General features: G+C 34.7%; 2 protein-coding genes across 2 annotated transcripts in view; both read left to right on the top strand.

The window, feature by feature from the left end:
* The window catches only part of LOC143746058 (uncharacterized), a 211342-nt gene that overhangs the window by 184721 nt on the left and 13824 nt on the right, over positions 1-12797 (top strand). The window lies entirely within an intron of this gene.
* On the top strand, positions 2467-11133 carry LOC143746047 (chymotrypsin-like protease CTRL-1). The gene is made up of 6 exons (XM_077237767.1): positions 2467-2521; positions 4734-4754; positions 4863-5028; positions 5098-5366; positions 8284-8432; positions 10819-11133. The coding sequence occupies exons 1-6, from the start codon at positions 2467-2469 to the stop codon at positions 11131-11133; spliced, it is 975 nt and encodes a 324-aa protein (XP_077093882.1).

Below are 12797 nucleotides of genomic sequence, written 5' to 3'. Positions count from 1 at the left end.
GGCACCATCAGTGAAGTTATTGGATGCAGGTATCTCTGGATCAGTGTGAGATACAGGCCAATATTATGCTGGTTGGATGCGATGGTGTTCAAGTTGCGCCGGAATGTATATATCAGCTGAAGAGGAGAGTGTATGAGTATGAAGTCAGTGTACCCACGCTGGTTGTTACAGAAAGCAGAAACCCACATTCTGGCGTGTTGTAAATAGGCCTGAATCAACGAAAGATGATGAGGTTGAGCAGTTCCTTAATGTACTTTCTGTTTTTAACAGATGGAGAGGTGATGAGATGCCTGACATTATTGGCACGACCAAACAGGTGTGTGCCATTTAGGATGCTTAACCCAACCGACAAGCTCATCACTTGAAAGAAAAATTCTAAGGTAGTCAACGTTTCTCCGTGTGTGGCGTAAATACTTATAGAAGTGAGTCATGCAATTTTATTGTGGTTAGGAACTATCAAGTGGAACGTTTATCAGTGATGCGCTTTAGTGCCCCTTTTTTTCTCACTCTTCCCAGTTAATAGTGTGTATAACGTGGAAAGAGGTTGGTGCAACAGATAATATTCTGATCAAAGTGTCCCAAACGTTTCCAGGGTCAATAAATGTAATCGTTTTGAAGCCACCCTGCTGGCTGCTGTGTGGAATTCCTTATATGTACAGAACTGGATCTGGATCTGCTACACTTTTAATAGTGAAACAGTAAAATGTCTTTAAAGATTCTTCTGTTAAGAGGATTTCAGGACATTATGAAACATTGTGTACAATGTTGAAACTGGAATTTTTACAAGAAGTGGATGCTGGTTTCTCTAGAGTCACACAACTGGTAAAACCAGATGACTTTTTACAAAAATAGCCAGTCACATTTTTTCCAGTAAGTCACATTATATCGAGGGGAATTATACCCTTTTGTTATATCAAGGTCAAAACAATGTGGATCATTGAGTGTAAAAAAGCTCCACTTTTCCCACAACACTAACCCAATGAAATCGAAATGGTTATAAAACTCAATATAATTGAACATTAAATGCACTCCCCCTTTTCTCATCTTGCCCAAAAACACATGCCTGTAAAATAATACTCAATTTCAACATTTTATACTCGCCCCATTACGTCCCATGCAAATCACAATGGTAACTACAATTTCAGTAATGTCAACAGCAAAAGACATTTTCAAGTGCTGGGTCGGGTTGCACCAGCCGTTCGTAAGTTCTTTCTTAAATTGGAACGTAAAGTCCACACTAGAGGCATAGTAACTACTAGCTAGTTTGTAATTAACTCTGTACTATATTCCGTTGCACCATTTGTTCGTAAGGTAGAACGCTAGTAGGTGGTACATTCTCCGTAGTATTGCGAAGTCGCATAGTATGACGTTTAGCCTCGATGAACCAATATCAGCCTTCAAATACGTCAGCAGAAGTTGCGTTGAGAATGACTCCTGAATTCCAATTCAATTATTGAATTTGAATTGATGTTAAAAACAGGATCTAGAATTACAATTTGAATTTGAATTAAAGGAATTAAGTGAAGTGTTTAACAATGAAGCTTTACAGTATATGTCAGATATGATGGCATTACATATTCTATAAATGATATAACTTTTGAACTACTTGTACAGATCACATTAACAGGAAATATTTCCCCCCAGCAATGAATGTTAAAAGCTCTAGTCACAGAACAAATAATTAAGTTTGATTTATTGTAAGTGTAATTTTGTGGAACATGATAGAACATGACTCCATTTCCCAGAATTACTTTAGTCAATTTTAGGTGGACATTTGTTTTTATATATATATATATATATATATATATGCGACTTCGCAATACTACGGAGAATGTACGACCTACTAGCGTTCTACCTTACGATATATATAAAATTCATTTTTTTTCATTTTTTTATTTATTTTTTAGAACAAAATGTAAAAATAATAATTATATAGAACAAAATGTAAAATTATAATTATATTATTGTATATATAATTTATATATAATAATTGTAAATATATATAATTGTAATTCTAGATCCTGTTTTTGACATCAATTCAAATTCAATTCAAATTCAAGAATTGAATTGGAATTCAGGAGTCATTCTCAATTCAATTCTGAATTGTGCACAAGCCTGGTGTGTATGTATTAATTTAGTTATACATCTATGAATTAAATTATGAAGACTAATGAATTGGAGATGGTGTTGTACATGATTTCTGCAAGCTATTTTTTCAAAAATGTGTGGGGACAAAATCGACTTTACGAAAAAGTGGTGGGAACTCGTTCAACACACATCCGCTAAAGAAGCCTATAGAAGCTCAAAATATATATTTTTTTCTGAAACAATATGATTCATACATGAACGTATAGCAGTGGGGTGGGGCAGAGAACTCTTTATAAATGCAGTGGTACATGCTTTACATTTCATTAGAAAGCTGACAGTTGAGGAAATAGCAGTCAGATCACAGACCAGAACAGAAGTATGAAGTTTAACACAGCTTCGAGTGTTGCCGGTATCCTACTTCTCTACATATCAGGTAAGATCTTACAAAAAAGTCTATAACATGACAAAATTACATGTAAATTTTATGCTTTTTCAATTGTTTTATAAATGACAAGCAATTTAATTCCTGATAACCTTTGTAAACACACATCATGACAATTTATGTTTCTCATGATGATTGTTAAAACCTTTGGATCCGAAGAGTTGTGGTTAAATGCTGGAAATTAGTTCTGTAGATAAACATACATTTCTTTACGAATGCATAATTTATGTATTTTAATGGATGGGTTTAATTCATGTAAATTCCCGATTGCCAAGAATCAGGTTGCAGTTGGGTGACTGTGAAGAAGCTAAAAGATAGTTTTGATTTGTTTAATATTTTGGTCACTACATAAATCCCATTCTATTATGTAATGTATACATTTGATTACTTTAAATATTATTCTAAAATGTGGAAAATAATGATAATAATAAAGAATGAAGTGTCCAAACTTTTATGAAGCAAAATACTTGTAATAAAATACTGTAAAAATACTGTACGTACATTGTGATACTTGTAATATGTTGTAAAATACTTGCGAGCAAACTACTCGCACATTGTTTGAAAAATGCACACAAAGAAAGGTGCACAATTATTTTATATTCATTAACTCGAAATACATACAGATTATATAAGTTGTCTAAATATAGCTAGACTTTGGGGTTCGGGTCCTGTTCCATCCATCCATCCAATTCTCCAAATCACTTTTACCTACACTGTAAAAAATGTAAGCTTATACAACAACAACTAAAAATCTTGGTACTAATTTCCCCTAGCTTTTTCTTGTTGACTCAACTTTTGTAAATAACAGTTATATGAACTGAAAATAAGTTGTTTGTGACACACACACAAAAAAAAACTAATCTGTGACACATCTTTTGTAGTTGAACCAATTCAATTAGTTGTCTATTGGAAACAGAAATTCTTAAGAATTAATAGGTTTAGATGTTGATTTTTTATTGAATTTTACCAACAAAACTTTCTTGCAGCAAAACAAACATTCTGAATTCAGATTTTAAAATACATTATGGGGAAACAAAAAATATTTTGACACACACACAGACATCAAGAATCAGCAAATGAATCCCAACAATGGTGACATGCGTCATGCTGGGAGCCACCATCGTATTAAAATCATGGCTCCCAGCATGCATTGAGGCATGCAACATGCAACATTATTGAGATTCATATGCTGATTCTTCAAGTCTTTTTGTGTGTGTCTATAAAACATTTCCCTCAATATATTTAAAAATCAAATTTCAGAATGTCTGGCAAATAGATCATTCACAAATAGTATCTTTTTATATTGAAGATATGATGCTGTTATCTAGATCACATGAACATTTTTTTATGGTTATTATGTGTTTTGCTAAACACTGTTACAAAGACCACAAACTCACATAAAATGTCAAGAGTCAAACTGACCAACAGAAGGAAACACTCATTACCAAAATGGTGACCAAACATTTTCAATAAAAAATCAACATCTAAACCTGTTAATTCTTAAGAACTTCTGTTTCCAATAGACAACAAAATTGAATTGGTTCAACTACAAAAGATTTGTTACAGAATAGTTGCACCTCTCCAGAAAACAAAAAAATTCAAGTTGACTCAACTAAACGTTTTTTTTTTGTGTGTGTGTGTGTGTGTGTGTGTGTGTGTGTGTGTGTGTGTGTGTGTGTGTGTGTGTGTGTGTGTGTGTGTGTGTGTGTGTGTGTGTGTGTGTCAGAGACAACTTATTTTCATTTCAAATAACTGTTATTTACAAAAGTTGAGTCAACAAGAAAAAGATAGGGGAAATTAGTACTAAGATTTTTTTTTGTTGTTGTACGAGTTTTTTTACAGTGTGGATTTTTGCTGAACGAACACAAAATCAGTAATTTCAACTTATTTCTAGTTGTGTTTTTTACAGTAGTTTTTTTGGCAATTTTAATAATCTCAGAAATAACCCTATAGAAACCCAGAAGTATCTAATTCTCATCCGCTCTGATTTAAGTTGGTTACTTAAATGACTGCATAGTCATATGAAATTAATAAAAAGGTATTTTGGCTAAAAACAATTAACACCATTATTCACCTTACTTTCACGCCAACATGAGCCAGCGCTGATGTAAAAGGTGAACCAGTGATTGTGTTCTACACAGACCAGTTTATCAGCTCTCCCCACATGATTGTCTACTAACTTTGTCTTTGTCTAAACACACAGGTTCCCTCTGCCAGTTAGATGGTAAGTTGTCATAATAACCATAAAAACTCTTGTTCCACACAGAATGTTTCTTCTTTGTCTGTGAGGCATTTTAACAAAGAAATCTCATATCTTGCTCTCTCTCTTCAGTGTGTGGTCGAGCCCCCCTCAACACCAGGATTGTTGGAGGGGAGAATGCGACGGCGGGGACTTGGCCGTGGCAAGTCAGCATTCATCTCATTGGCTTTGGCCATAACTGTGGTGGGACTCTGATCACTAAAGACTGGGTTTTATCTGCAGCCCACTGCTTCCAGAGGTATGAAGTTTAACACTTAAGATACATTTGTAGATTGATAATATTTAAGCAGACTCTCTATATTTACAGGGTCATTGCATCTGGCATTGTGATGTACTTTGGCCGTCTGGACCAATCTGGCTCAAACCCTAATGAGGTATCCAGGACAGCGAGTCAAATCATCAACCATCCTGACTATGTCAATGAAAAATTTGACAATGACATAGCACTGGTCCAGCTCTCCTCTTCTGTGACTTTCTCTGATTACATTAAGCCCGTCTGCCTGGCGGCGGCTGGTAGTGTATTTTCTGCAGGTACAGAGAGCTGGGTCACTGGATGGGGAAGGCTACAATCTGGAGGTGAGTGAGCAATGCTGTTATGTCATCATTGCTTTTGACTAATGTTAGTTTTTGCTTATTCTTATATAACTTTATTACACTGTTAGACCTTACCAGGCTTTTTACAGTACAAGTACAGTATGTTACAGTAACATACTGTACTGTTGTATAATTGAAAATGTTTGGTTTAAAGTTTCCATGATGGAGATCAGTGTTTGCTGTAGTTGGGATGCTGACCCTTTACTTTTCATCATTACAATTTCTCTTGCTGCTTGAACTGTTTTTGCAAGCATCACTTGTGTATACTCACAGTTTGTGAATAGAGATTATTATATTGATTATGATGACAAAATCATCATATAGCCGGTTTGTTCAGAGTTCAAATCTATATCAAAAGTGTTACGTTACCTCCATTGAAAATTACAGCAATGAGTTAGAAGATACATTATCTTGCCACAACAAATGTGATTTATAACCTCACAGTTTCCGCATCCAGAGAAAAACGAACGGTAAAAAGTCCAACTATAGACACCAACTAAACAAACACTGATCTCCGTCATGGTGACTACAAACTTTATTATATTCAATAAAACATCAACAACTAAATATATGTTAACTCTCAACGAGAACTTTTGTACATGTATGAAATAAATAAATAATGTTAAACCGGTTTGTAAACTGGTTTCACTGTGGCTGGAAGTCAGTTGTAGTTCTTGTGTTTCTCTTTTTTCTGTTCTTGTTTCTCTCTCCTTCAGTGATTCTGCTCATCATGCGTTCACCAGTTTCTCAATTCACTCACTTCTTTTCATTAAAGTGGACTATATTAGTGAACTAATGTTCCTACATTAGTTAATGACAGTATAGTGAATGAGAGTTTAGGGTGTGATTTGGAACAGCCTCTGAGAGTCGACTTTGAGGTGTTAATTCACAGTATATTCCTGTAGGCTATTTTTTCGAAAACGACAAATATAACCCAAATGCATTGTTTTCTGTGGTATATTACTGTTTTAATGGAAAATGGTATGTTACTGTCAGAATTTGGCCTTTTTTTACAGCAAGGGTTAACAGTGTACTCTGTGTTTGATGAACTCAAACCATTTAATGCAATCGGTTTCCTCAAACCAGTTAAGTAGCTATAAAGTTGTTAAGACTTAATTACATTTGTTATGTGAATTCAAACTGAATTAGTAGAATAACCTTAAAATCTTTAATTTGAGTAATGTATATGAGCTTACAGCTCAGCTAACAGATTTTTGTTATTAGACCATTCTCCAAATATTCAGTGTTGGTTCTGGGAAAATAAAAAATATCCAGTTTTCTTTACGTTAGATGAACGTGTTTTAGAAGGTATGATGTTCCTCAAACTTTCTTTCAACTTTTTAACTGATTAACAATTCCACATTCTAGGAACGTTGATTTGTAACATTCCAAGAACACAAAAATGTCCAGTTTCCTGAATGTTACTAGAATGTTATTTAAAGGTTAGTATGGTGTTCCTGAAACATACTTTCAATCTTTCAAACACCAGCTGTGAACAAGCACTGAAAGAAAGAGAAATAAGAACACAAACTACAACTTTCTTCAGCCAACTGAACTTAAGATACAAGATATTAACTCTCAAGATCTGATTAAACATTACCAGCTTCACTTATTACTAACTGACTCATCTACAGCAGTTCTTATTGTGAATTAACAGAGGTTTAGATGTTGATGAATGATTGAAAATGTTTCGTTTGAGGTCACCATTATGGTGATCAGCATTTGCTTTAGTTGGACTCTTAACCCTTACCTTTTGCTTTATCAGCAATTGCAGGTGTTTATGAAAAATATTGCTGCATTGTTAAAACAGATCAACATTTCTGTTTTAATAATGACTTTAAGCATTTTTGAAAAGTATGTAATTCAACTAATGTGAAAGAGATCATTTGTAGCAACATTATTGTGTTACAGATTCTGAATGTTGATTTCTGTGAGTGTTAACTTGTTTTGTGTCATTTATACACTCACAAACATCAACATTTAGCATATGAAACAATGTTAACATTATTCATGTCAGCATACAAAACAAATTCATGGCTCCCAGCAAGCATTGTGGCATAAATAAATTATGTAGATTAATTATTTTTTGATTTTTAACATTGTTGAGGTTTGTATGATGAGTCTTGATGTCTAAGTATGTCGTTTTTAACATTCAAATAGCTTCGGTCCATCTTACACAAAATTGTTCAGTGTTAAAAATGAATTTTATCACATCGATAGAGTTCTCCTCAAATAATGTTCAAATTCCAACGGTGAGTAAAACTACATTAAAAACACTTTAATTGAAGTCCTTTGTCTGTTACATGTTGACCTGCTTTATAAAGTCAGTTTGGTTAGTAATAAGTGAAGCTAGTAATGCTGTTTGTGGAGTTGTTTAATCAGATCTTGAGAAAGTTAATGTCTTTTATCTTCAGTTCATCTAGTGGCTGAAGAAAGTTGTAGTTTGTGTTCTTATTACTTTTTTGAAAGATGATTGAAATAATGTTTCAGGAACATCACACTACCTTTTAAATAACATTCTAGTAACATTAAGGAAACTGTCATTTTTATGTTCTTGGAATGTTAGGAATCAACGTTCCTTGAATGTGGAATTGTTAATCAAAATTAAGTTGAAAGAATGTTTGAGGAACATAAAACACGCTCCTCTAACGTCAAGGAAACTGGACATTTTTTTACGTTCCCAGAACAACACTTAATATTTGGAGAACGTTCTTTAAAAATCTGTAAGCTTTTTAGTTATACTTATTGGTTTTGCAACTTAAATGGTTTAAGGCAATTGGTACCCTCAAATGGTTTGAGTTACCGTAACTTATCAGGTTTTGCATTGTGTAAACCACAACAATTTACCTTGAAATGTTTTTTAAAAGCCATAAAATGTTTCCTCTGATCTGTGTCACAGGCCAGATTCCTGATATACTACAGGAGGTAATGATACCAATTGTGAGCAACAGTGACTGTGATAATATTTATGGAGAGGTCAACATAAGCATCACAAACAATATGATTTGTGCTGGATTGTTAAATCTGGGAGGAAAAGGTTCATGTCAGGTAAGATAGCAGTTGTACATTTTAACACTTTTTAAGCCAAATCAATTAACAAACCACTACTCACCTGCAAACTTTACACTGCCAACCTAGTTGCACAATGAATCCCAGTCTTTACTCCACGGATCACAAACCCGTACATTACGACTGCTTTTTGATACTACACCTGTGGCTGGTTGCGTAAATGGCTTAGACTGGTCTTAAAAGTTAGTCGTCTAATATTTTTCTGCAAAATTGTTCATAACTTTTTATAGTCAGTTATGTAAAAATATAGATAGGTCTAATTTGAATACGAAAAGTAAGACTGATTATTACCACAAGCTCACACTACAGCACTACGAGTATACATGAACCGACATGGTGCTCACACTATTGTTGTTGCATCGCTCCCACTAAGGACATGTGGCGATAATATGAAGTGAATGTTAAAGTGAATGACATGAAGTACCGTATAGCCAATTACAGTGTCTCGTATTTGGAATTTGTGCTCTACCTCTCACCCATCCAAGTGCACACACACACACAAAACACACACACAGCAGCAGCAGCAGGAGGCAGCTGTTTTTCCTGCAGCACCCGGAGAGTGATGGGGTTAGATGTCTTGCTCAAGGGCCACTCAGTTGTGGGTATTGAGAATGGAAGAGAGCGCTGTTCACTCACTCCCCCCACGAACATTTCCTGCCGGTACTGAGACTCAAACCCATACTTACAACTCCGAAGTCTCTAACCCAGGGGCAAGGCAACCTTTTTGTCATGAAGTTTATCACTGTGCCATAAGCCCACCCCAATATGTATAAATACACTTATTTTAAATATTCATAATGGCTAACATAGAAAAAGTGCAGAACATTGTTTGTTTGTTTTCAGTTTTAAATTAGACTTTGAATAACACCTGGTCATTCATGCGTTGTAAATGATCAGACAGCTATCCGTTTTGTTAAAACTGATACTTAAAACTTAACTATGTCCCTGCAAAACGAAAGCTAATCTTTAATACCTGCTCTTTATGCAAATTTATAGCATTCACGTCAAAGAAAGCAAGATCAAGATCGGAGACTGCAATGAGAGAGACAGAGACAGAGAGAGACACACACACACATCAGCATTAGAAACATCATTTATTACTTTTAATGAAAACATCTGTGTGCTTTAGGATGAGATGCCGGACTTTGTTTTATTTGTGGCAGTTTGTGCGTCAGCTTGCTGAAGAGATGCTCAGCTACTTCTGCGGCAATGTGTGTTTTAGTTTCGTTTTTACCATTTTAGTTGGAGTAAAATTTACATTTGTGGCTTCAACAACCAGATGTATTTTTTCCTAACTGTAAAAAAAAATCTAAATTTTAAAGAAAAAAACTGATTTTTTGACGTTCATTTTCAAAAATTACAAATAATATCTGTAAATTTAAATATTCAGCTGTTACTTTAGGTATTGTGACATTAATGACAAATTAAATACAAACTGTATTTTTCATACAGTAATTTTTGTTCTATAAAATTATATAAAAATATATGTAAAATTAGAAATATAATCTGTATTTAAAAAGTAACAAAAGAGTTAAATGATAATTGGCAGCCCAAAAAAAACCTGTTTGAATTGTGGATATCTGTGTGTGTCAGCGTAGATTAACTATTTGTTCTCATGTTTGCTAAAATATTCCAAATGATTTCTGCAGTAACACAGGGTTTATAATGTGAATGTATTAATTGAACAGCATAATTAATTGTTAGATTTAAATAACATCAGTGAGTCAGGCGATTTCATGATGATTTTAAAACCATCAACAGATACTGTACACTTCATCACCTGAACTCATTTCACTTAAGCTTTCTTTGCTGCTACAATTGTGTTTAACAACACTGTCACAGGCAGCCGGGGAAAAAAATCTATAATAAGAGTTAAGAGCCCAACTAATGGCAACACTAATCACTGTTATGGCGACTTCAAATGAAACATTAGAGTTAAACCTCTGTTAACTCTCAATAAAACAAGTGCCAGTGATTAACCCTCAGCGTGCCAGTGTTGACGCGTGCCATAGATTGCCGACCCCTGCTCTAACCATTTGGCCAGCGTCTATGACTGCTGGGGACAGGCTCAGATCACATCACTGATTTGCTCTTACTGAACAATCATCGCTGACAGCAATGAGCACCAATTTGTCGATCCTGGCTTTTTGTCACAGAATTTGGAAATCTGTCTGCGGACAGCAAAATTCAAGCAAAAGTTGTGTAGTGTGAGCTTGCCTTAAGTCAAACTAGTTCTTAAGTTATCAAAATGTCTCAACTATTGCATGCTTGTCTCAACATGTCTTAACTATTGCATACTTATGTCTGTAACAGTTGTTCACTGTATATTGTCAGAGATATAAATGGAGAATGTTTGTCAATACAGGGAGACTCTGGAGGTCCATTGGTCAGTAGGAAAGGCTCCCTGTGGATTGAGTCTGGCATTGTGAGTTTTGGCGTTGGATGTGCTGAACCCAAATATCCTACTGTGTACAACCGAGTTTCTCAGTACCAGGACTGGATCAAGTCTTATATGGGCAGCAACCCACCTGGATTTGTTAAATTCAACACTGAAAACCCAACATCCACTGAAAAGCCAACATCCAACTCCAACCTCGGCGTACCCAATTTCCTCTTATTTTCCCTTTCTCTCACATTCTCCATCATTCCTTGCACCTTCTCCCTCTACCTTGCTACCTAGAGATTGTATGAAGAGTAATTCTCAGGGTTCTTTGATGAAGAGAACAGTTCTGCTGTACATGCTATGATAATATGAGAAGAGCAGTCTTTATTGTTGTTTTGGGGATTTGGGATTTGACCTCTTGAGATTTAGCAGGTTTGCATAAATAGTAGAAATAGAGCGATGTTAATTTTCTTAATAAGGGTACATAGTATTTGTATGCTTATATGTCTGATAATTGGACATAAGATGGAACTGGATGTATATTCTGAATGTTCTGATCCAGTAAGGCTTCTGACCTGTAATGCTGCCTAAATCATATTCATACACTGTTCATTCGTTGCACACTATCCATTCTGTCTTCACTGATGGAGTTTTGGTTCCTTGTAACTGTAGGCTTTGTCTTTTGGGTTGCTTATTGGGGACACTTAAAATTCAACAAAATTATTGATCTGCCTGCATTGACACCTTTATATGAGAGCTGAACTGAGCTGGACGACGACATCACGGTTTTCTCCAGAGCGGCTATATATATATAAATTAACTGAATTTTAATTAAGCTGGACTATGACACTCTTTTCTTCCAGATCTGCTGTACAGCAGAAACAAACTTTGTTGCATTATTTTCCTGTTATCTCTGTAAATCTGCTTTAAAACAATCTGTATTGCAAAAAGTGCTATATAAATAAAGGTGACTTGACTTGATAACCAATATGCATAACGCATTGCTGATCAATTGACAATCTCCTCCCTTGTGAAAAAGAAGTGTGCTTAATTGTATTGAAAGCTTACTTTTTGTGTACTTCAAATCATAAAAGTATACTTTTAAAAAGTGCACTTGCAGATAATATAATTCAAATTAAAGACCACTTAAGTAGACTTAAAGGGAATACACTAATGGCAATATTTCTTAAGACACTTAAGTGCATTTTTTACTAAGCACTTTGTATGTCTAATTAAGTTTTACTTAAATGAAGTACACTTTCATGACAATATTTCTAAACGCACTTAAGTGCACTTTTTAAAAATGCACTTTGTAATAATGTCCACTTAGCTTTCACTTAAAGAAAGTACACTTCCATGACAATATTTCTAAACAACCGTAAGTGTATGAAGGTAAAATGATGACATAAAGAATCGCATGCGCGATTAAGATTTGTGAAAGTGTACATAAGATTGCAAGCGTAAATTAAATTTGCATGCGCAAGAGAAGATTTGTAAAGGTGTAAATCGCCCTTCAAGTGTAAGAAAAAAATATTTGCAGCATTGAACTGTTATTCGTAAGTGTAATTCATGTATTTTGAAGCTGCAGCTTCATGCTAATGCAAAATAAATAGGATCTGTATTCTTCAGACTTTCATTTTTCCACGTTTATACTTTTGGCACGGTTTTTGCACACAAATGCGGCCAAAAGCACTGCAAGCCTGTGAACAGCAATTTGCAACCGAAAACAACAGAGGCAGGAACTGCAAAACAGATTAATTGCGTAAAATCAAACTTTGTGTAAAAAAATAAACTGTTGCAAATGTCTACATGACTTGTGTGCATGGGAAATATTCTCATTGCCGAAATGGTACATTTCAGCTTCAAAATACATGAATTACACTTACGAATAACAGTTAAATGCTGCAATTTTTTTTGCAAAAATTCAAAAAATACAAATCTTCTCTTGCATGCAAATTTAA

This window comes from Siphateles boraxobius, unplaced genomic scaffold (genome assembly GCF_051911475.1).
Source record: "Siphateles boraxobius isolate OS27281-9 unplaced genomic scaffold, OSU_SipBor_1 21, whole genome shotgun sequence".
NCBI classification, from domain to species: Eukaryota; Metazoa; Chordata; class Actinopteri; order Cypriniformes; family Leuciscidae; genus Siphateles; species Siphateles boraxobius.
The sequence above is the reverse complement of the archived record's forward strand: the minus strand, read 5'-3'. Positions and strand labels throughout refer to the sequence as shown.

Bases quoted from the DNA above. Each gene is read 5' to 3' on its own strand.
- LOC143746047 (XM_077237767.1), top strand. From the start codon at position 2,467: ATGAAGTTTAACACAGCTTCGAGTGTTGCCGGTATCCTACTTCTCTAC. The intron at 2,522-4,733 runs GTAAGATCTTAC...CTAAACACACAG, and splicing joins CCTACTTCTCTACATATCAG to GTTCCCTCTGCCAGTTAGAT. The intron at 5,367-8,283 runs GTGAGTGAGCAA...TCTGTGTCACAG, and splicing joins GGGAAGGCTACAATCTGGAG to GCCAGATTCCTGATATACTA.